General features: G+C 47.7%; 2 protein-coding genes and 1 pseudogene across 3 annotated transcripts; 1 reads left to right on the forward strand and 2 right to left on the reverse strand.

Moving 5' to 3' along the window:
- Positions 1-19: 19 nt before the first annotated feature.
- SUOX (sulfite oxidase) lies at positions 20-6,259 on the reverse strand. Of its 2 annotated transcripts, none has more exons than XM_020884194.2 (4): positions 5,095-6,259; positions 3,603-3,664; positions 3,168-3,345; positions 20-1,923 (listed from the first exon to the last, which is right to left on the reverse strand). In XM_020884194.2, exons 1-4 carry the CDS (start codon positions 5,545-5,547, stop codon positions 514-516), a joined length of 2,103 nt encoding a protein of 700 aa, XP_020739853.2. In that variant the 5' UTR covers positions 5,548-6,259; the 3' UTR covers positions 20-513. The 2 variants fall into 2 exon arrangements, with proteins under 2 accessions (XP_020739853.2, XP_070310921.1); XM_070454820.1 differs by having other exon boundaries at positions 5,127-5,150.
- Positions 6,260-6,361: 102 nt separating this feature from the next.
- Positions 6,362-6,746, forward strand: LOC139030886 (large ribosomal subunit protein eL33 pseudogene; annotated as a pseudogene).
- A 1,149-nt stretch (positions 6,747-7,895) lies between these two features.
- Positions 7,896-24,057, reverse strand: RAB5B (RAB5B, member RAS oncogene family). Its single transcript, XM_020884166.2, has 6 exons — positions 23,975-24,057; positions 13,088-13,348; positions 11,836-11,987; positions 11,443-11,565; positions 10,807-10,900; positions 7,896-10,492 (listed from the first exon to the last, which is right to left on the reverse strand). Exons 2-6 carry the CDS (start codon positions 13,248-13,250, stop codon positions 10,377-10,379), a joined length of 648 nt encoding a protein of 215 aa, XP_020739825.1. The 5' UTR covers positions 13,251-13,348; positions 23,975-24,057; the 3' UTR covers positions 7,896-10,376.
- Positions 24,058-24,062: the final 5 nt, after the last annotated feature.

Below are 24,062 nucleotides of genomic sequence, written 5' to 3' on the forward strand. Positions count from 1 at the left end.
TTAAAATTTTTCAGAGTAGTAGTCTTAAACAGATATTTTATTGATGTATTTAGAAAAGTGGAACTATAAAGGGAGAGGGTTGTGTTGCGCTCTTCACAGCCCTTGGCAACCTAGAGGCAGTAAAAAGTTACATATACACACATTCTTTGAAGAATCCCAAGGGCAAAGGCAAAATAAGGATTCAGTGGTGACAGTCATTAGAAATGGAGATAGGGTAGATAGAGAAAATAGTGCTTATTTCCAGAATTACTTTTCCTGCTTCCAGCCCTTTGCTCCAATAGCTCTTACCTTCTGGCACAGGGTCAGTGGCCTGTGACTATAACATAGTATCCAAGGAGGGGTGAGTGCCTGGGTGGATATGTGTGAGGAATGTATTTGTGTGTGGCTTCAGAATGCATAGTCAGGGTTGTGATCCAAGACATGGAAAGGAGGTGGAGGGAAAAGATTTTTGCGGTAATGAGGCCAAAGAATGGGTATGGAAAGGGGCTCAGAATGTGGCTCTGTTTCACCTTCTCATGGGGTGACATGGACATGGACGCGGTGCCAGGCGTTGTTGAGCACACCTCGCAGGTTCCAGATTGGGGCCACTGTGTCTGGCTGCACATTGTAGCTGTCATCTACAGCCTTACAAACAATGTTCAGTTCCTTTTTCCCAGCTGGCAGAGGGACTTGCAGGTGCCATAGCCGCCAGGCCCAGGCCTTTCGGGCACGCTGCTCCTCTCCTTCCAGCTCAGCCACTTGCCAGGTTAGGCCCCCATCCAGAGACACATCCACCCTGACCACAGCTCTTCCTCCTCCACTCCATGCGTAGCCTCTGACAGTCACCTCCCCTGCCTCTATCGTCTCCCCTTCTTTGGGCTGTGTGATGGCTGACTGCACAGGAAGTTCTTGGATCGATGGAGCTGAATCAAAGTCTACAGTGTCCCAGTCCACAGACGGAGAAAAGCCTTTGTAATCCCGCCGCTGCCAGTGGCTGAAACTCTCTTCTGGCTCCACACTCACTTTGCCCAGCCATTTGACATGGCGGGCACCCACCACACCGGGAACCACCACTCGCACAGGAAAGCCGTGGTCACGAGGCAGAGGCTGCCCATTCATCTCATATGCCAGCAGGACCTCAGCTTCAGGGTCCATGGCCCGAGCCAGAGGAATGGATGCTCCATAGGGAGTCCCTGTGGGGTCTGAATCCAGGCCCTCAAAGCAGACATGGGCCTCAGTTTCACAGAGCTGGTGACCAGCCTGGGCTAACACATCACAAAGCCGTGCCCCAGCCCAGCGCGCAGTGCTAATGGCCCCTAAACTCCACTCCAGACCTCTTACTTCTTTGAACTGAGACATCTCGGAGCGCCGGTTGCCAGCACACTGCAGGGTGACGGTGACCTCGTGCCTGGGGAACTGGTACAAGTCATCCAGGGACAGGCACAGGGCCTGACCCCCGGGTGGGCCTGCCACATGCAGGCGATAGGTGTCTGGGTCCACGTTAGGTACAGGCAAGTGATTCCGGGTGAAGAAGATAGGGTTGGGTGTGATGTAGCTTTCTGTCAGCAGCTCGGGGGGCGGCTCCGCATTAAAGGGGCGCTGGGTGTTGACCTTCAGAGCTGAGTGGCGTGTAGGATCGTCCACATAAGGATCGGAGGTCTTCAGGGTGGAGGGCGCCTTGTCCTCAGGGCTCAGCTCCCCAATCTTGTACTCAGCTAGCATCTCTCGCACGTGGGGCTGGTTGTGAACAGCATAGAGGGCCCAGAAGGGCTCTAAAGGACCCCCGGCTGCTAGCATCAGCTTTGACGCCCCCCCTGGATGTATGTCCACAAATTCTGTGATATCAAAGACCTCACAGCCTAAAGTCACCCAGACCCCAGTCTCAGGGCTGCTGTGGGATTTCACTTCCTCCCTCGTATATCTGCGTGGTGACTCTTGAGAAGCCTGAGGCAAAAGGGAACAGAATGTTAAGAAGAAATCACTCTACCTCACTCTGACCCTGTGCTTCCCTGGTGGCTTAGATGGTTAACAATCTGCCCACAATGCGAGAGACCAGGGTTTGATCAATGCGTCAGGAATGTCCCCTGGAAAAAGGCAGGGCAACCCACTCCAGTATTCTGTCCTGGAGAATTCCATGGACAGAGGAGCCTGATGAGGTCCATGGGGTCATGAAGAGTCAGACGTGACTGAGTGACTAACACTCTGACCCAACCCACAAAGCTCTGGCCACTGGGAAGGTAGAAGATTCCATCTGTGCTGTGCATGAAGACCATGAAGACTGTGTAATCACGGGCTCTGTGGTAAAGCTTGGGTTCCCTGGGAACTCACTCGGGCCCCTTGGTCTGACAGTGAAGTCCCTTCCTTCCCTGCTTACCCTGCACTGCTGGTCGTGACAGGCCAACACTGCCCCGATGTGGTAAAGCTTGGGTTCCCTGGGAACTCACTCGGGCCCCTTGGTCTGACAGTGAAGTCCCTTCCTTCCCTGCTTACCCTGCACTGCTGGTCGTGACAGGCCAACGCTGCCCCGATGTGGTAAAGCTTGGGTTCCCTGGGAACTCACTCGGGCCCCTTGGTCTGACAGTGAAGTCCCTTCCTTCCCTGCTTACCCTGCACTGCTGGTCGTGACAGGCCAACACTGCCCCGATGTGGTAAAGCTTGGGTTCCCTGGGAACTCACTCGGGCCCCTTGGTCTGACAGTGAAGCCCCTTCCTTCCCTGCTTACCCTGCACTGCTGGTCGTGACAGGCCAACACTGCCCCGATGTGGTAAAGCTTGGGTTCCCTGGGAACTCACTCGGGCCCCTTGGTCTGACAGTGAAGTCCCTTCCTTCCCTGCTTACCCTGCACTGCTGGTCGTGACAGGCCAACGCTGCCCCGATGTGGTAAAGCTTGTGTTCCCTGGGGAACTCACTCGGGCCCTTGGTTCTGACAGTGAAGTCCCTTCCTTCCCTGCTTACCCTGCACTGCTGGTCGTGACAGGCCAACGCTGCCCCGATGTGGTAAAGCTTGGGTTCCCTGGGGAACTCACTCGGGCCCTTGGTCTGACAGTGAAGCCCCTTCCTTCCCTGCTTACCCTGCACTGCTGGTCATGACAGGCCAACACTGCCCCGATGTGGTAAAGCTTGGGTTCCCTGGGGAACTCACTCGGGCCCCTTGGTCTGACAGTGAAGTCCCTTCCTTCCCTGCTTACCCTGCACTGCTGGTCGTGACAGGCCAAAGCTGCCCCGAGGCCTAGCAGCGTCCCCACGACTCTCCATCTCCTGGTGCTGGAGTCACCCCCAGAGGAGGTGAAGCTGGAGCGCCGGGGCTGCAGTGGATCGTTTGTGCAGCAGGCCCGAACGCAGAGCCTTGCCGGGGTTGACTTGAGTCTGGAAGAGAGAGAAGTCTTCTTAGTAGTACACCTCTGACCCTAAGAAAGGGCTGGGGGAGGCCCGGGGTGTACCTCTCCCGGGCTAGCCATTGGTTCCTTCAGCTGGGATCACGTTTCTCAGGGATGGGTGGGGCAAGGGGGATGTGGCTTTCCCTTTCCTCCCAGGCCACTATCTCAACCATTTCACCTGGCAGTTAAGCTAAGTGCCATAAAAGTACAGGGAGAAGGAGACATGGGCGAGGATGGAGGGCCTACCTGCAGGCCTGCCGGAGCCCTGGGGCCACAACTCTGCGCAGCAGCAGCAGCATTATGGAGACCTAGGAGAGGAGGCAGATCCCAGGATCAAGATAGGAGTGCTGGGAGGTGATGAGATTAGGGCAGCTCGAGGCAATGGGTAGGTGGATGATGACACAGGAGACCAGCTAGGAGCTCTCTGGACAAATGGGGACAATTTTTCTGTGGTAACGAGGCCATAAAATGGGAGTAGGGATCCCAACGGGCCCTTAGAGAAAACCTGGAGGAATTCAGAGAGAGAATATGCTGACAGGATGGAAAGGAACAGGGAGGGTGGGAGGGATTCCCCTGAGAATCACCGGTTCTACATCCTCCACCCTTGACTCTGTGCGGTACAGAGAGCAATGGGAGCCAAAAGCCTATTGTCCAGCTTGCCAGTTTATTCTTTCTGAAGCTAGCAGAGGACAACTGAGGAGTGTGCTCACGTAAAAGGAGACAAAAAAGTAAAAATACAGATAGTGGCCACCTAATGAGGTGAAGGAAGCTCAGATTCTGGAGTCAAACTGCTTTGCGTTTGTAAAAACCAGTCCCGCCATTAACCAGCCCTGTTCCTGGGCAAGATACCAGGCCTCTCTGAACTTGTGTCCTCATCCATGAAATGAGATCTACCTAGCAGAGTTGCTGTGACGTGCAAACAAGTAATAACATTGCCATGGAAGGACTTTCCCTGCTCTCCCTCCGCCCACCCCTCAAACAATAAAAATTGAACCCAGCTGGGAACTGGATCCCAACCTGGGGTCCACACCCCTACCCTGTCTATGCCATTTCAGTGAGCTCAGCAAATTGAGTAGTTAATGGCCTGGGTGTCAGGGAACCGGCTAGAGAAGGAAGAAGGTAATTTTTCTGCTCTGGCTCGCAGCAGTTTTCTTCTTTACAGCACTGAGCAGATCACTGATCTCAGGAGGGCCAACGTGGCGAGTGGGGTGGGGCGAGCAGAGTCAGAATTGCCGACGAAAGGCAAGAAAGCTAGGAGTAGGAGCAGAGAGGCTGCATTGTACTCCCGGGCCTTGGGACCCTCACGCTCCCCGTCACTCCCCGTCAGTGCCAGCAGCTCACTCTGCTGGAGCATGAGGTAGAGCTGACTTATAGTGGAACTCGATCAGCCCAAGGTTCCAGTCTTGGGAGAAGTAGTCTTCTGCTAGGGAACAGCTGACACCCCCTTGTGCGGGTGGTGACCAGTCACTCCCCAATGTCACTTTGGGCAGAATATGGATATTTTACCGGGGCACAAGCAGCTGGCTCCACGTCACTGCCTAACAGCTGGTCCGAGAGTATTTTGTAGCAATAGCCCACGGCCCCAGGAGCACCCGGGTGGCGAAGGTGGAGGCGGGTACCAGCAGTTTTGCTGAGCCTGGGATTTGGAGCACCCCGGGTGCCAAACGCCCGCCCCGCCACCGCTCAGGTTATTGGCCTTGCCCCCTCCTCTCCCCTTTCCTGGCCCCAGCCTCCTTACCCGGCTCAACGAGCGCTGGGGGGCTGTTTTACCTTCTCCGTGCCCAGCGGTTATCGGCGACGGGGCGGGGTCTGCGCCGTGACGTCGTGCGGAGTACAGGACCACTCGCGCCCCTCGGCTCGTCCCCTGGCCATTGGCGGGCGGCGGACCGCCTCCCAGCTGCTGTGCCCGCCTCCTGGAGGCCAAGGCAGGCCGGGCGCCACCCCGGCTTGCAGATAGGACGGGCTGTTTTACCTTCCGCCCGCGCCAGACGGCTGTTTTTCCTTCCGCCCGCGCCAGACAAGGAGTGGGACCCTCAGGATGTTCGGAACAGTGTAAGGTGATGAGGACTCCCAAGGGCTGGGCTGAGAGGCGCTCCCGCCCCGCCCCGCCCCGCCCGCTGAGACGCAAGGTGCTTTCACTAGAGGCCTTGGCGTCCAGCCGGCTTTCTCCCGGTGGTGAGCTCCGCCTCATCCTCGGTTGCAACTACCACAGCCCTGTTTGCGTTTAGAGAAAACAAGATCAAAAGCTCAAGTCTTTTATTTTCAGGAATGAGAGCAGAAATGGGAGTCTAAAGAGTGGCTCAAAGGCTTCGAGATTCCTTGGTCTAACAATTTCTCCTCAAATTGTAGAAATAACAACACTAAATAACCAACCATCTTTTATATTTTGCTTAGTTGTCAGTTTATTTTAAAAGGTCGTTATTTAATGACATTTTAACACCCAAAAGTTGGAAGATTATAGCTGCTCATAATATCAGAATAAAGGACACTAATTAAATTGTTTGCTATTACCCTTTTATCATTTGGCTAGGGAAAGCTTGTCATTGGCGAGCTGTGGACCTGGGCAAACGTACCCAACACTGCCCTCTAGAGGTGAGAAGGCTGAGTTACAGCCTTACTTTTAAAACTCGACTGAGAGGCCAACACTTTCACTTTTTTCCCCCCACCTTTAACTTTGGAAGATCATTTCCCCTCCCTCCCTTTCTTCTTTCCAAAATTGAACTAGAAGAGCTTTTACTAGAAATGAGGAAGTCGTGTGGGGGTGCAGGGGTAGTGTGGAACACTAAGCAATATAAGGAAAGGGGAACTGACAGTGAAAAGGTAATTTTGGCTCTAAGGTTTTTGGAAAAAAGATTCCCAATTTAACTGTACAATTTAATCATCAGACAGGCCTGATGCCCAACCTATGCTGCCAGTCTTAAAAACAGGCTCAGGCTCTTTCAGCCATCTTGGACCCTGTGGAGGTGTGTGGAGTTCCTGCAGCTGAACTTTGGGGGCAAATAAGTGGGGCCTGCTGGGAACAGGACTTCTAAAATGACAAATATGTCTGGAAGGCTGTGGTCCAAGGCCATTTTTGCTGGCTATAAACGGGGTCTACGGAACCAAAGGGAACAGACTGCTCTCCTGAAAATTGAAGGTGTATATGCTCGAGATGAAACTGAATTCTATCTAGGCAAGAGATGCGTTTATGTGTACAAAGTAAAGAACAACACAGTAACTCCTGGTGGAAAACCTAACAAAACCAGAGTGATCTGGGGAAAGATAACTCGAGCTCATGGAAACAGTGGCATGGTTCGTGCCAAATTCCGAAGTAACCTTCCTGCTAAGGCCATTGGACACAGAATCCATGTGATGCTGTACCCTTTGAGGATTTAAACTTCTTGAAAATAAATAAAAGTGTGGATTAAAAAAAAAACAAAACAGGCTCAGTCCAAGGATACAGAGGAATCAGTTAAGGATTATCTGAAGCCATGGGATGAGACTTCTGCCTTGTAACTGTCACCCTACATAAAGCTACACACAGGCTTTATATAATCGACCTTCTAAATCTCAAGAACTTTCACTTTACAGAGGAAACTGAGGCAGAGAACAGCTAAGTAACTTGACTAAGGCCATAGCTAATAAACTGTCAGAGGTGGGACTGAATTCCAGGGTGTCTTTCCTGTCCTTCAGATTCTTTGGAATTTAAAATTCCTCCTGCAACCACACCTAATCTTTTCTATCATTCTCCTCGACCACTCCCACTTAGACTGTGAGGGTCAGAGCTTCAAGAATTCAGTAGAAAAGGAAAAGAATTTCCTGCTGAAATTTTCCTGTTGGGGTAGAAGTCACATGATCAATCAACAATGTTAATTCAGTGATTTATGAAACTTTCTTTAGGTCATGGTCTCAGGTCATGGATCCCTTTGAGATACTAATTAAGGCAGTGGGCCCTCTCCCTAGAGAGGCACACATAAAGCACTCACAACCACCACCTCTCCCTCCAGCCTCAGCTGTCTGCCCACAGGTCCACAGATGCCCACCCCCTTCCACATATACAGTCTGTGCTAAGCTAGGGACAGATCTGATGACCGCTCTAGTGGCTTGGGGACAGAAGTGATTAAACAGCAGTGAAGGGCTATTTTACAAATTGAATTATCTCACCATCCAAGGAAAGATGAGTGATAAGGAGTTGCCAAGATGCAGGGCTTCGCTGGTGGCTTAGCAGTAAAGAACTGCCTGCAATGCAGGAGACGTAAGACATGGGTTCAATCCCTGGGTGGTAAAGATCCCCTGGAGGAGGGCATAGCAACCCACTCCAGTATTCTTGCCTGCAGAATCCCATGGACAAAGGAGCCTGGTGGGCTACAGTCATAGGGTCACAGAGAGTTGGACACGACTGAGCAACTTAGCATGTACGTACGCGCACACACATGCATGCACCAAGATGCAAAGGGAGGTGTGTTTCTGGTTCAGTAAAACATTACTGGGTTGCCCTTGCAAATTTCTTGTATCAGAGAAATAGAAAAAAAAAAAAAGAGAAGAAGCAACACTCCAATACACCTTTTTTTCTCCTTTTTTACTTACATTAAATACATCGGTAAATCAGCAGTCGCATTCTGTTACCACGATTGTTATGTTGGGAGAGGAAGAAAAGGGAAAAAAGGCAAATGCTTTCTTAGAGGCAAAAAAAAAAAAAAAAAAAAGATACCCCGCCTTAAAAAAAAAAAAAAACTGATCAGAAGAAAAAAATGAAGAGCCGGGAAATAAAAACTAAGATTCCCCAAGCCCACCAGAGCTCAAAGAAAAGCAGAAGAGCTGCTAGAAAGTAGAAGGAAGGCAGCAGACAGGCCCATAAGTTAAGGCCAATCCTGTTCCTAAGTGGGGCAGTGGAAGGGAGAAGCAGCCTGGAGAAATGGTTTCCCAGCCCCAAGGCAATGAAACATCTTCACTCCTGCTCCATGGGGAAAACTGCACAAAGAACTTCATTTCTAAGAAACTTATGAGAACCATCCTAGTTCTTCCACTTGTTAAGAACGCACTGGGTGCTTTAGGGGGCTAATGGGTGCTGGGAAAAGAGGGGGAGAATATGCGTTTCAGGGCCGTGGGAACTAAGGCTGCCCCTGGGAAAGGAAGGGAATTGAGGCATAAGTGGAAGAACCTAAGCTCAGTCCTTCAGAATCTCAGCGTCATGGATTTCTCAGCTGCTCTGGAACAGAAAGCAGTCTACAAGCCCAAAAGGCAGAACAGTTCCAATCCTAGCTCACTATGGCCTCTCCTATCTTATTTCCCCCAATTTCCCCAAAATTCTAAGCTAGAACAAGAAGGAATTCAGAGTTCTCTCTTGCCTTGATGGCTTCCCAAAGACATCTTAAAATACCTGATGAGGGGCGTGGAGAGAGGCTGGAGATTTAGAAAGGACCAATGTCCTCTGGTGGTGAGACAGTCATGAGGGACCTTGAGTGCCAGCCATTCCCTGTCCACAGGAGCAGGCATTATGATACGAGGGGGCACAGGCTGACCTGGGCGGTGCAACTCCCTAGTGGTGTGTGGATTAAACCACTGGTTGCACGGGGGATGGGTTTGGGGCGGTAAGCACGGCCAACTGCAGGTTCTAACAAAGGAGAAAAGAAATCGGGCCTGCTGGGAGGCAGGGGGGCAGAAGAGACTGTACAGTGAGAATAAAGACCATACCTATTTACAGGGAAGTAGAAAAGACACAGTAATGGGTGGATCGAACTGAACGGGAACCCTGGAAAAGCGCAGAAAACTCCTCCCTCTGGCCGGACTCTTCACTCTCCTACAGTGAGTGGCCTCTGCTATCCTGAGACTGCTCCCCAGTTGCTCAGATAATCTCCCGGGAAAGGTAAACCTCCACCAAAGAGTCAGGCTGGCAAGAATACAGGTGCAGTGAGAATCAGAGTTGGAGGCAGCAAGCAGTGGGGGCTGGGCTCGAGCAGCCGCCACCGGCACTGTTCTCTGCACCCCCCCCCCCCCCAGTCTCACATGCACACTGGGTTCCACTTAATTAAAAAGAGGGCAAGTGTAGCACCCGAGCCGCCCATTAAACAACTATCACAACTGAACTACCATCAGTTAAAGTGCAAACTGCAGGGGGATACGGTGGCTGGGGCTGGGGCCATCTGAAGGCCAGAGAGAAAAAAATGCCTAAGTCAGAGGATGGGTATCAGAAACTGGTCCCTCCTCCATGTAGATCACAGCAGAGCCAAAGAGGCAGGCAACCAGTGAAGATTCTTTGGAGGACTCTGGGGTCCAGACTCTCCCCCATTATGGGGGAGAAGCTACCTAAGAAGCTGGGTGAGGGGGAAATCGGCCTTGCGAGAGTTCACGAGCCACAGATGACACTGCCTCTCCACCCCTTCCACTGCTGCAGTCAGCCAAGAGCAAGACTCCAACCTGTGCCTGGGAGCTGGCCGTCCCATTCCCACCTCTACCTAGAAAGACCCTCCACAAGGCCAACTCAGGGACTGCAGTGCTTTCAAATATGAGGAACTCCAACCAAACAAAAACAAAAAGGCAATGTTTCCCTACTACCCCCTGCTCCGAGCCTTACTTTCCCCCAAGGCCCTTAATGTGACTGAACTGGAAACCTTCCTCAGTTCCTGGGTTCACCACCTTCTCCATCCTGGGGAGAGGAGGAAAAGGAGATCAAGAACAGAGACTGACCAAAAGCAGAAGGGGAAGGGGCAGGAGACCAAAAAAAAAAAAAAAGTTTTCTGAAAAAATGGGCAGAAGGAGGAAAGATGAGTAGGTCACTGTCTTGCACCTATAATACAAAGTGAAGAAAGTTTGTTTTGGAAGGTAAGTCCTGGGGGATCTGACCCCCAAGCCCCAGAGTAGGGGCAGGAGGCCAGCGGCAACAGCGGCCTGGAGCCGCTGCTGAAGCGTTAAAAAGTGCCGGCCGTGACGGAGCCGCCAGGAGGCGGCCCTTGGGGCCGCGGGGGCTGTGTGCTGAGGGGGATGGAGGCTATTTCTGAGCTCTCCTGCTAGCTCCGTGCTTGTTTGCTGCTGGCCACCCCCTCAGTTGCTACAACACTGGCTCTTGTTCTGCTGGGACTGCTCGTGAAGATCCACACCCCGGCTTCGGCCTGCTGCACCCCCCAGATTCTGGGGTTCACTCTTTGGCAACTTCTTAGCTAGAGATAAAAACAGAAGGGAACAGAGTATGGTAGATTTTACTCATCTCCCCAAAAAAGACTTAGGGGAAAGGGGAAATGTGAGAGACTAAAAATGCTCTGAAGAAGGGAGGGTTCATTGCAAACAACACTGAAGATGAGGGGGCTAGAGCTGCAACCAAAGGATGGAGGTCACGATGGAAAGTTGCGGTATTTCCACACCTGAAGTTTTCATAAAGGGAGACACTCCCATTTATCCTTATGACCTGGGTTAGTGATCTTGCCTAGAGGCAAAGGAAAAACGACAGGAAGACCTCAGGCTGCTCTGACCTTACCTATTGCCAGGAAGAGATCGTTCACGTTCATAGCTGTCTTGGCTGAAGTCTCCATAAACAATAAGCTGTTGTCATCTGCATACGCCTGGGCCTCCTGCAAGGGGTGGGGTGTACTGGTACTCAGACTGTAGGGCAGGGACAAGTACTGCCTTTCCACTCCCATGTAGCACTGGAGCTAGGCAACATCCTAGGTTCCCTCCCCTCTGAGCCAGCTGGCCCTGGACCCATAATTTGGTGATGACTCCCTCAAGGGGTAACCCATGGTCTCCACCACTTAATCCAACAAACAGATGTCAGGGAACGTAATTACAGGGAAGAAGGTAAGGTGGTTAGGGGCTCTGGGTTCCAACACTTGAGTCCCTGACCTCACGTTCAATCGATCCCTCCTCCTCTCACACTGGCACCCCCACAGCTGGTACTGGCACTCCCCTACCCCTCTGCTCTGGAACTTTCTTCTGACTCCTCTAAAATCTCCTGGCTGGCATTAGAGTCACAGTGCTGCTGTATTTAACTTGGTGCAGAACTGGGGAATGAGATGATGAATGTCCTCAGATGAGGTTTTCAGAGAGGGCAGGTTTGGAAAAAGAGGTCCCAAGCATAGAGGGAGTGTGTCAGAGGACTTGGTGGCCATCTTACTTCATACTCCACCATGCGCTTGTTGGCCAGGTCGGCTTTGTTCCCTGCCAGGGCAATAACGATGCTAGGACTGGCCTGTCGCTGTAGTTCTTTTACCCATGTCTTCGCTCGGGCGAAAGTTTCCTGGGAAAACACAAGGATGAGAATGGGTAGGCTGGAATGACTGCCAATCTAGGGCTATCACCTTCAAAGTCCAATCTCAAAACTCACCTCTTCTAAGCAGCCGTTACTCACCGAAACCATCCGTTTCTGGCAAGTCATTACCTCTGTCTTCTCAACACTTGGAAGCATAATTTGTATTCTTATTTTGCTATTTCAAGAACCGGTTTTCTCTCCCCCACCTAATTTAATTCCTATAAATAAAAGCAAGGACAATCTTCTCAGCCCACTTACCTGATTAGTAATGTCATAAACCACAATGGCAGCTTGGGCACCTCTGTAGTACATGGGGGCCAAGCTATGGTATCGCTCCTGCCCAGCTGTGTCCCAGATCTCAAACTTGACTGTCGTGTCATCTAGACAAACAGACTGGGTGAGGAAGGCCGCTATGAATGAGAGAACAGAGAAGCTGGTGTAAGTGGGAGAATGCACTGGAAGTCCCAACCTCCTTCAAAATATCTCCACGTCAGTCTAAGACCAGTCACTACCCAGGCCGTTCAGCTACAGGAAAGGTTTAGCATTCTCCTTCTTATACCCTGGAAAGGTTTAGCATTTTCCTTCAGGTCCTGGCACCAGAATTAAGCCTGCTCTTGGCTAAATCCTTCCTGCCAGAAGTCTTTCCAGCTAAGGAATGGGGGCGCCATGGTAAACTCTAAGGGCTAGAAAGAACCAGCTTTAATACCAGAGTCAACTCTCTTCTAACCAAAATAGATTAAGAGATAATGAGAGACAATAAACTTCAGATAAAAGTCACATCAAGAACTGATTAGAAGATTTTAAAGCCTGATGTGAGGTCCCACCATTATATTATTTGGCTGTTACTTTTTTATATCACTTCTGCTGGTCTAAGAATGTATTTCCAAGCTAAGTAATAAAAGTGGGGAAGGAGAAATATGGGGAGTTCTCATATTGAATTAGCACCCTATTTCGGGATAGTGGCAGAGCGAAGGTAGCCAAGATAGGAAAGGCATATCTCTTTACCTTTTGTATTTAGCTCTAACCTCTGCTTTACCAGATGTGTGCATCAGAGATCATCTAAGGAGCTTTTCCAAACATACACGTCTATACTGCCACCAATCTCACCCTCCTTCCAAAACTAATCAGCCAACCTGAGGTAGGGCCCAGCATGCTCCCCAGGAGTTTCAGATGTACACCTTTGATTATAAGCCACTGCCCCAAATCAGCCATGCTCAAGACGACCCTCAACTGAACTTCACTGGCATTAAGATGAGAGCAGGAAGAGGAAAATAGTCTGAGATTTAAAAAAAAAAAAAGTGGTTTTTTTGGTGTTCAAAGGCCAACCTTTCTAACTTTCTTCTAGGAAGAGGATGAACAGAGACCTGTTTTGGGGCACTTTGGCAGTTTTTTTGTTTCATAAAAGATTTCCATTTCTGGGAGCTAAGAGGGCCGGCAGCATAATCGGATCCCTTGGCCCCCTTCAGCAGCCCTTCTCAACAAGAGCTCTCTCCTTTCCTGAAGTGCTTACCTCCAATGGTGCTCTCCTGGTACTCGTGGAACTGCCCTTTGACAAAACGTAACACCAGGCTGGACTTCCCCACCGCAGATTCACCCAGCAGGACCAGCTTGAACTGGCATATTTTGCTGGCCTGGGGCTGCCCGTTGGGCCTGGCTGTGCTTCTGCTAGTCATGGCGAGATTATCAGAGTGGGAAAGGGTGGAGGGAGGGGGATGCCACAAGGCGGCGGAGGGGGAGGGGGAGGGGAGGGGGTGTCCAGGCTTCAGCAGTTCTGCAAGAAAAGAAGTGGGTGAAATTAAACACAGGGCCATGACAACGGCAACCATTTTTTTTTAAGAGAAAGGACAGAATCTCTTCATCTCTTTGCTCCAATAAGGACTTCTTAAGTCTTATAATCACCCACCATTAAAAGCTTTACCACTGAGAGGGTCCCAGGCACCTGGCACTCAGTGGTTAAGAGCGGGGATCAAGAAAATAAGAATAGCATTTAAAGTAGAGTGTGCTGCAATGGAGAGACTGAAAACCGTGTGACAGTAGTCTTTAATCTCCCAGTCATTCCCCACCAGGTCTTCAAAGAACAGCAAATCGATCAACTTTTAGCTGGCCTAAAGAACACCCAGGTCCACCCAAAAGTACCCCAGATCCCTACTATCTCTTTGGTGTCCAGGTGCTGTCCTTTTCTTACCCCCTCTTCTTTCTAGCCTTCAAAACGAGAAATTCACTCTGGGGGTGTAGGTAGCAGCATCCCTCTGAGGAGCTAAGGGATAGCCTCTGGTTCTGTGTCCTTCATGCATGACCACTTCTGAAACTGACATCTCTGAAAATCAAACCAGGATCCAATTACCAAAATCTACCCTTTCTCACTTCTGCTCAGAGTAACAGAGAAACAGACTAGCTTCAGTGTTAACTCTTTCCCTTTGCTTCTACCACCCCTTTGAGTCTGAAAATCTATCGAGTCAGTAGGCTTGATTTACTCTCAACGTGCGGCTCCCTTCTTGGTGCCTAGGGATAAGACTACGCTGCACATGAAAAAGGCCTAACAGCTGTAGGCCTCCAAGTCAGGCCCAGAGGAAGAAGGCGCACCTTCTAAGCACAGGCAGCGGTCTCCAGAAGGCGGCACAGGGGTGAGTCTTCAAGCAATAAATACGTGACCAAAGAATATAACTGAACCATCTTCTCTACCTTCTAAGTGGCTAAGAAAGCTGGTGGTGAAGAGGATACAGACAGAGGTTGGGACTTTGTCCACTCATCCAAAACTGAATATATTTCATCATCCTGACTGAGGGGGAAAGAACTGAGATTCAAAAAAGCGTTAGCGTGATCAGAACATGCAAAACCACCTCACCCCAAAATTAAGCACTGCTTGGACTGTACTTTGCTGGTTCAAATTGATACTTCCCTTCTCCAAGACTGATTCTAGTGACTCCATAAAGATCATATTCTGTGACATATATAGTGAAAAAATAATTGCCTTGGGATCAAATCAGGGTTAAAAATATCTGCAATATTAGTAAAGATGGAAAGGACAGAAAAGCCATACAGAAAGAAGCATAGAGGAACAAAAGCTGTGGAGTCCAATTCATTGGATTCATTTTAGTTCTGCTTACAAGCTAGAACTTTTGGACAAGTTACTAAATCTACCTGTGCATTTGTTTCTTCATCTGTAAAATGGGATAACAGTCTATGATATGAGCACCTATAAAGAGCACCTATGAGCACATATAAAGAACATAAATATTTGACATTATTAAGCTACTAATCATTATTATTAATTTCATGACATCAAGAAAATTTTTCTTTCTGAGCCTTCTACCATTATAAAGTGGAAAAAATACCTATCTCATAGAATACCCCTAAGGATTAAGTGAAGGATGTATTTAATACAGAGGTAATAAATAGTAAGACAGGTATTATTTAGTGGCCCTGATTCACAGAAATAATAAATTTAATATATTAAAGGACATCTCAATATCAGTTGTTATCAATATAATCCTAAAGAGCAGCCATTATATGAAGGAGGTAGAGGAAACAAGGGAAAAAAAAGTGTAAGAGGAAGTTAACAGAGAAACGAGACAGAAACAAGAAAGCCCAGAAAAGTCTCAGCATAGACTAGATTAAGACAGAGGACTGTATAAAATTACTCTGATCCTACTGGGTATTTTGTAGTTCCCTACGTCAATGAGTCCTAAGAATTCAGATATACATGTGCCACTTTGTGATGAACTTTTCACTGGTTTATGATGAAATGATTAAAATAAAAATGATAGAGCAAGTTTTTCACAAAGCTAAATTTATTCAATTTAAGAGTATCCTTTATAACACAATTTCTAACTTCTTAGTATCAATTTTCTCTCAAAGGTAAATATGTATTTATTGCATGGGTAAGCCTCTAAGACCTATAGTTCAATTTAAAAAAAAGCAAAACACCCGGCTGATTCTATTTCTATAAACAAAGCAAAATTCTACAAAGAAAAAGGTATGGAAAGATACATGCTCATCTGTTAACAGTGGTTACTTCCCTCTAGGGAGAATGAGACTAAGGAAAATGGTATGTAAAGAACTCAAGATATTTTCATTCTACATAAATCTTTCTTTTATTAACAGGAAATATATATATATATATTTAAAGTTTCCTACGTAACTTTTTTTTAAAAAATGCTTTCTTTAAAAAATAAATAATGGTGTTGCTAGTCAGTAGTAAGCTTTCTAAATATACTTATGTAGAAAAATAGAAACCCTTAAATTTCATTTGTCTGTTAAATCCAAAATTCTGGGAACCAGTACTGCAAGAATCAGTATTAATTAGTTTCTTAACTACCAGTCACAGTTCTTTAACTCTTTTCGTCCTCAAACCTTTAGAGCAGTGTTTTTATGCTGTAAGGCAGTAGTGATCTTGAAATCGCTTGGTGGATCATGATCAGTATATTAAAAAAAGAAGAAAAAAATTACCATGTGGCATGCAAATAATAAGCAAGAGAATCATTTTGTGAAAATGCTTCACTTGTGGTTGTATGTACACACACTGAATTTTGATGTAAAAAAACTTTTTTTTTGAGCCATGATTAAAAGTTTTCACAAACACTGCTTCGGAGAGGCCTGCCACTGAAAGATGGGTTAGTAGGAAGTCTAGTCTCTGGCTGGCCTACAAAAGCACTTCCAGGTGAAATTAAGATGAGGGCCAAATATAGCTCTCCAGGGGCTAGAGGTTTTCCAATTCTGCTACTCAAGTCATGGAACAATCATGAGAACAGAACGCTGACGGACAGGCAGTCCTGCACAGTGGTGGTGGCTCTGGAGTCAGGCAAGCCTTGGGATAAAGCCTTCTCCTCTGCTTAGTCCATTGACCCACTAGGCCACTCACTCCTTTTGCCTTTCTGAGCTTCGGCTTCTTTATCTACGAGGATCTGGGGTGGAGTAGGAAGGATAATAGGGGAAAATAGTAAAAGGCAGAATTTGAATTCAAAGTACTGGGTACATTTAAGAAATATGTTTCTCTTATACAGTTTCTCAGCATCTGTGAGGATTATTTTTAAAATATATTTATGTAATACTTCATATACATTGTTCCTAAGTTAAGAGGATAGGCCATTATAACTGTACACTTGAAAACAGATGACATGACAGAGAAAAAAAAACCTACAGATGATAAGCTGATCAAGTTTCCTTTAGGTTGATACACATATACTATACTCTTAAGAAACAACAGGAAAAGTGACTAGATTCTTTGACTTACTCCCTCACATTTCAAAGCATGTGATCCAAGGGGCAGAACACTAAGTTAGAGTGAACTGAATTCTCAATAGCAGACACATCTTTCTAGGCCTGGGAAAACAGCAGGAGTTGGAGAAGTGTGATGAAAGTTGAAAGAGGAGAGTGAAAAAGTTAGTTTAAAGCTCAACATTCAGAAAACTAAGATCATGGTATCTCGTCCCATCACCTCATGGGAAATAGATGGGGAGACAGCGGAAACAGTGTCATATTTTATTTTTTTGGGCTCCAAAATCACTGCAGATGGTGATTGCAGCCATGAAATTAAAAGACGCTTACTCCTTGGAATTAAAGTTATGACCAACCTAGATAGCATATTAAAAAGCAGAGACATTACTTTGCCAACAAAGGTCCGTCTAGTCAAGGCTATGGTTTTTCCAGTGGTCATGTATGGATGTGAGAGTTGGACTGTGAAGAAAGCTGAGCGCCGAAAAATTGATGCTTTTGAACTGTGGTGTTGGAGAAGACTCTTGAGAGTCCCTTGGACTGCAAGGAGATCCAACCAGTCCATCTTGAAGGAGATAAGTCCTGGGTGTTCATTGGAAGGACTGATGTTGAAGCTGAAACTCCAATACTTTGGCCACCTGATGCAAAGAGTTGACTCACTGGAAAAGACCCTGATGCTTGGAGGGGTTGGGGGCAGGAGGAGAAGGGGGGGACAGAGGATGAGATGGCTGGATGGCATCACCGACTTGATGGGCATGAGTTTGAGTGAACTCCGGGAGCTTGTGATGGACAGGGAGGTCTGGTGTGCTTCGATTCATGGGGTTGCAAAGAGTCGGACACGACTGAGTGACTGAACTGAACTGAACTGAAGATAGGAAACAGTTGGGAATTCCCTGGCGGTCCAGTGGTTAGGACTCCATGATTTCGCTGCTGTGGCCTGGGTTCAATCCCCGGTCAGGGACCTGCAAGTTGCATGGCGTGGCCAGGAAAAAAAAGGGTAGGAAACAGTCACAGACACTCGGGTTGAAAAGCCCTTGGTCACTAACCCCGACAGATGGTAAGTCAAGCCAGAGTCAATGAGCAAACTTTCTTCAACTGTCAGAGATCAGTAACTACTAGCTTGGGAAAGACTATCTCCCACTCCAATGTTTCAGCTCAAGACTGTGTCCCGTCTTCTGTGTTCACGGTAACTGCCGGGCTGCCCATCTTTGTGCCTTCATCTTTACTCCTAGCTTGTTAGTAAGAGTATCATGTTTCCTATGCAACAGCTAGACTCTCAAAAGATCAGGGGTACAGAAGTGGAATAATACACATAAGATTCAATTGATTTCTCCCCTATTCTGGTGATGATTTTTTTGGCTGACAATCGACAGTGGGCAAACGATCCATCTGAAGGCAAAAAACAAACCACAGCCAACCAGTCAGGTGGTGTGATGATTATTACCTTCAAACCTGAGGCAAGAAAGGGAGGAGGAGATTTTCCTTCCCTTCAGCCCTTTCAGTTCAGATGAGAATGACTTAACTTTTCTCAGAATTCCAGCTCCACAAGAATGGCTTATCAAATGACTAAGGAGGATTAAGGCTTGACTCTGTCATCAGTCCACTTGGGAAGGGGGAGGTGGAGAACGAGGGGCAAGTTCTTTAGTGTAGGTAGCTCTCCCAGCAGCAGAGGAAAATATGAATAGGAAAGCTTTCTAAGGGACTTCCCTGGTGGTCTAGTGGTTAACACTCTTGAGCTTTCACTGCAGGGGGGCAAGAATTCGATCCCTGGTTGGGGAACCAAGATCCCACAAGCAGGGTGGCAAAAAAAAAAAAAAAAAAAATCAAAAAAATCAAACATGAAGGGAAAGGTTGCTTAGCCTGCTGATCCCCAGTAGGGCAGGACTCCATTCCTCAGATCCTTTCCCACTTGGTAGCTTTGATTTCCTATGTCAACTACGTATGATGTGTGTGTTAGTCACTCAGTAGTGTCTGACTCTTTGTGACCCCAAGGACTGTAGCCTGCCAGGCTCCTTTGTCCATGTGCATGGAATTCTCCAGGCAAGAATACTGGAGTAGGTTGCCATTTCCTTCTCCAGGGGATCTTCCCAACCGAGGGACTGAACCCGGGTCTCCCGACTGCAGGCAGATGCTCCACTGTGTGAGCCACCGGGGAAACTCAGCTCCACATGCTGGGCACCTCCAGGCGCCCGTCGTCCGTCAACAGAAACCGGGGAAACCCAGCTCCACGTGCTGGGTGCCTCCAGACGCCCGTCGTCCGTCAACAGGGCCTAGGTTTCAGGTGAAGAGCCCCCTCATGTCAGCCCTATGAATTCAGCTGTGCAGATCAGAGGCAGTTTAGAGGTCATCTAGTCCAATCTGTACTTTACAGCGAGGAAACTGAGGCAAATAAAATCAACCAACTTGCCCATACAGCCAGCTATCACAGAACAGATTAGTAGCAAATATCCTTCTAGTATGTACTCCGAGTAAGGCACTCTTGCTCCTATAATATCACTATACACTTAAGGAAGCAGGAGATGCTGAACTCTGAACTGAAATTCAAAGAAAGTACCAGGACAGGAACAAGAGTTTAGACTGGATAGTTTCTGCCTCTACACAGTTTGGATAAGTACTTCCTTTGGGATTGAAAACAAGTTAGGAAGCCCCAGGCCTTCCCTGGGAACTAGAATCTAGTCCCATATCCTTCTGATAGAAGGAATCACTTATTACTATGCTTCTCTAAAAGGTCTTGACCGACCCCTGCCAGGACAGCTGAGACAGGAGTAAATCAATGGCGGGCACTAGGGAAAGCAGTGGTAATTTCTGCAGAATTCAATGGGCCGTGGGATTAATGTGAGATTTAATGAACAGGGAAGACAGCACATAAGCTAGTAAGTATCTTCAACTCTCCAACTTTGTTTAGACCCCAAGTCACCAAAATCTTAAACTGAATTACACTGCTTGGCTCATTGTGCTGATCCAATGTTAACCAATGAGTCACGGGCTTAAAAGAGAGTTTTCCACTTCCCCTTACCCTCTCCCTTGCTGTTCAGTAGCTCCAGTTGTGTCTGACTTTGTGTAGCCTACCAGGTTTCTCTGTTCGTGGGATTTACCAGGCAAAAATACTGCAGTGTGTTGCCAGTTCCTTCTCCAATCTTCTCCCTTATATTTCCCCAAAAGCCAAAAAGCACACTTAATCTCTAATCAGCATGGTACTTACTGCAAAGTCCCTCATATTGACCTAGGAAAGACTGGAATGCCTTTTTCCACTTTGTCCGCCTAGCAAACTCCTAATGTATCTTTTAAGGACAAACTCAAATGTCACATTCTCTGTGAAATTGCATAATTACCCTCTCACCCCAAGAGAATTCACCATTGCTTCCTCTGGAATCCCACAGTATTAAGACTACATTCTTGGGAATTCCCTGGTGGTCCTGTGGTTAGGATTCAGGGCATTCACTGCCTGGGCCCAGGTTCAATCTCTGGTCGGGGAACTAAGATCCCACAAGCCATATGGCATGGTCAAAAAATAAAGATGACTGCATTCTTATCACAACATTTACTACATTATTTAATTGTGTCTGTCTGCTCTGCTAAACTAAGAACTTCTCAAAAAATGTGACTATTTTTTATGTCATTTTCAATCTCCAGAGCAAAGCACAATGTCGGTGTCCCTAGTAGGTGTTCATTAATGTCAAAGCAATCCTGCTTGCTTCCTCCATCTATTCCTCCCCTTCTGTGCCATCTGGATAGAATCTTACTTCCATTTGGGAGTGTTTTTAATAGGCCAAATCGCTCTCTCGCCTGCTTGTCATCTCCCCTGGAGAGAAGGCCCTCTTGGTACCCAGCCCGCAAGGTACTGTTGCAACTCACATGGGCTAACTGCTTTTCCTGTCACCCGTTACTACGCCTCAGATGGCCTAATCACACCAAACATGCAGCCCTCCCACGGTAACATTGAGGCAACTGTGGTTAAAAAAAAAGTTTTCTGAATCTTCAGTTAATGTTAAGTGTTAAAAAAAAAAACTTTGGTTCAATATCTCCATTAATCCCTAAACTTAAGAAACACAAGTTTAAAAAAGGAAAAAAAAATCATACCTTCTGAAAAGGCACCCACTGCCCCTCAAGAGAAACTACAACCTGACCTAGACTCTGCACACACTTTGCTCACCTGGGTGGCTCCTCACTCAGCTCAGTGACTGCTCAGTCAGTGACTAAATCTTTCCTAAAACACCCTTTTGGGAAGCAGGAGTGTACTGTGTAGGGTTTTAAGGTATCCCTCCTCCAACCAGGCTGTTGCATTTCCTTAATTTAAATGCACTGTCTCACACTTTGGTTACCAATCTGAAATGCTGGAGGATTAGGGAGCAGGCGCTTGCTTCTCATACCTATGTTCCCTCATAAGTCAAATTCATATCAGTGAGCACAAACAAGCAAGCTGTAAAAGAGCAATCCTTGCTCCTGGGCAAAAAGAGTTAGAAGGGATGAGGTACGACCTCAAGGGCAACGGGAAGCTCCTCTTCTCCAAATATATTTTTGTAACTCCAGATCTATGTTTGAAATTCTATACTGACAATTTCCATTCTTTAACTCCCTCTTTAAAAGCAAAAACTCTCAGAAGGATTAATACTTTAAGTGACTATTCATTATTTACACCTTAATATGGAGCAATTTTAGATCATTTTTCTTGAAAGTAGGCTTTGATTAAGGGGAAGGTAGATAAGATAAGAAGAGATGTATTAAAAAAAAAAAAGAAGAGATGTATAGAAGAAAAGGACAAAAAAAAAAAAAAGGAAGGGACAGGATACCATCAGGATGCAGAAAATGACAAAGCCTACTGAGGATTTAAAACACATACACATCTACACAATCTTCTCTAGGACTGGCTTTGTAGAAGAGAAGACAAAAGCTTCTGGAGGGACAACGATCAAGGTTTCCAAGGGCACTGCACAAAGGCTGGGCACATCGCAGGGCTTCTAAAGCCAGCAAGGACAAATTCAATTTATAAGGTGATGTAAAAAAATGTCCCAGCTGTGTTGAGGTTTAGAGGAAAACCAATTTCAAAGGCAGAAAAATTTGGAAGCTTCTCTTATCACTATAGAAAGACAGACACAAAGGCCCTTTAAGAAGAACCACCATCTTCTTTGGGGATAATGAAGGGAGAGTCACATAATTTGAACATGCAGAGACCATGAACCACAAGACAGAAATCTCAAATTCCTCACTTTAGCAAAGATGCCAATAATTTTTCCAAACAAAATGATTCACTTTAACGTTTCTTTCCTGCCCATAAAAGAGAAAGACGTTCTGGCCATCTATTTGGGCATTTCCTTAGGATACCCAGCAGTGCACAAGTAGGGTGTGTATGTTTGTGTAAGAATGTGAAGGGATAACCCAGAGTACAGCTCTCTGCTTGTCTAAATTTCATAAAAAGCAAGACAAAATGAACTGTGAAAGGAGCACAATAAATAACAGAGTATCATCCCAGAAGGGAAAACTGTAAAGAAGGAGAAGCCAGAGCACGGTGGGAACACGAAACCAGAACTGCCTTTGGTGGCACATCCCCCAGAATGAAGTAAGATTAGTTTGATCTGCTGTCTCTTATCTCTGACCTTTCTGGATGAAATGAGTGGGGTGTATGTGGGAAGTTTTACACTTTTTACACTTCTGTAAAACCTGGATATTTTAACATGTACATACCACTTTTCTAATTAAAAAGAAAATAGTTACAAAATACAGTGGTATAAAACGAAAAAGGAGGAAGTATAATAAGGGAAAATCCAATAAGCTCCCATCTATTGGGGGAACTAAGGAGGTCAGTAGACTGTTAAAAATATATGGGAGGAAGGGACCTCTGGGTCTTAGAAATCCATCTTCCTTTTCTCTACTCACCTCCTTCCCCAAGTGCCTCTGTTTGACCCAGCTTTCTAATAGCTCAGAAACCCCGGCTCCTGAAGCAGACAAAGAACGGGTGATGCCAACCTTCTGGAATGGAATTTCTCTCTTCCCCAAATCCCTTCCTCTGTGATATCACCTCATATTTCCAGGCTTGATTCCACATAATCACTACCTGCCTGGGAAATACCCAAGTCTAAGTACCATAAAAGTTTCACCAACTATGGTCAGAAGATCTTGGATGGTTGGGGATACCTAAGCCCATTTCTAGGGCAGAAAATGAATCACTGATTCCCCACTTCCAGGTGAGAGATATGGTCTCCAACATAGACCACATTATTAAGCAGGAAAGAAACGAACAAACATCCCCCAAATCCAACTTCTTAGCTTTTTCACAGGACATGAAACAGGAGGTAAGAAGAAACACTGAGACTGCAGCCTAAACAGCTTGAGGGCAAGGGAGAGAGTAGGGGCTGAGTTGGGAACTACCAACAGTCACAGAAAAAAAAACAAAAAACAAAAAACAATCTGTCTTCATTGTCTACCCGGAGAGCACCAGAAAACTTCAACTTGCCACATCTCCACACCAATGAGAACAAAAGCGCGAGAACTCGCAAAACCCAAGGCCCCCAGGCCACCCCCCAGCATTCCCAGAAGCTCCCATCACTGATTCGTGGCTCTGCTTCCACTAGTCCGGCTACCTGCGTCTTCCAGAAGAGGAACGCTTCCTTCGCTTGTGTCAGATCTCCCACACTGAGCCCAAATCCCTCTCGGCTCAACTCTGGGGCACCCTAGTTATTTTCATAATAGTCACTTTGCCTGAAAAGAATGCCTCTTACCCAGTTAAGAGCCCTTCCCTCACCCTTCCAAAGACACCTCTCGAGAGTCCCGCCCCGGTTCCCCTCGGGGCCTGGGCGTCGGGTTTGACCCCTCCTCACCTCCCGGCGAATGGACTTACCTCACCCGCCGCCCAGTCCCTTTCCCCCAGCTCCTCCCTCTCCGGCGCCACTCAAAGAGGCCCGCCCCTGCCCGCACGCGAGCCCCGGGCCTCCCGCGCCGGCCCCCAGCCCAGCCGCCAACACCTCCCGGCCGCCTCCCCGACTCACCAACTTCGGGCTCCCAGCCCGCCCGGCCCCCTCCTCAGCGCCCCCATTAGGCCTGCCGGGGCCTGGTCCCCTTCTCCCCTCTCCGGTGGGCCATTCTAACCCCTCGCGGAGGCCCACACCCGCCTCTGCCCTCAGGCCAGGCCGCTTTCCTCTCCGGGGCGCCTCCGCCCCTGCCCTTGAGGACTCCATCAGCCCAGTACCTGGGGCTCCGTCTCCCACGTCGGGCCCAAGCCTGTGTCGAACAGACAAACAGCTGCAGCTCAACCAAACCCTCCTGCCCCTCCTCCT

The sequence above is a fragment of the Odocoileus virginianus genome, chromosome 24, assembly GCF_023699985.2.
Source record: "Odocoileus virginianus isolate 20LAN1187 ecotype Illinois chromosome 24, Ovbor_1.2, whole genome shotgun sequence".
Taxonomy (NCBI): Eukaryota; Metazoa; Chordata; class Mammalia; order Artiodactyla; family Cervidae; genus Odocoileus; species Odocoileus virginianus.

Excerpts from the sequence above, each read along its gene's own strand:
- RAB5B (XM_020884166.2), bottom strand. The coding sequence starts at position 13,250 with ATGACTAGCAGAAGCACAGCCAGGCCCAACGGGCAGCCCCAGGCCAGC. Across the intron at positions 10,901-11,442 it reads AGCGCATGGTGGAGTATGAA|GAGGCCCAGGCGTATGCAGA; the intron begins GTAAGATGGCCA and ends CACCCCTTGCAG. Across the intron at positions 10,493-10,806 it reads CGATCTCTTCCTGGCAATAG|CTAAGAAGTTGCCAAAGAGT; the intron begins GTAAGGTCAGAG and ends TTTTATCTCTAG.
- SUOX (XM_020884194.2), bottom strand. The coding sequence starts at position 5,547 with ATGAGGCGGAGCTCACCACCGGGAGAAAGCCGGCTGGACGCCAAGGCC. Across the intron at positions 3,346-3,602 it reads GGGCTCCGGCAGGCCTGCAG|ACTCAAGTCAACCCCGGCAA; the intron begins GTAGGCCCTCCA and ends TCTCTCTTCCAG. Across the intron at positions 1,924-3,167 it reads GTCACGACCAGCAGTGCAGG|GCTTCTCAAGAGTCACCACG; the intron begins GTAAGCAGGGAA and ends CTTTTGCCTCAG.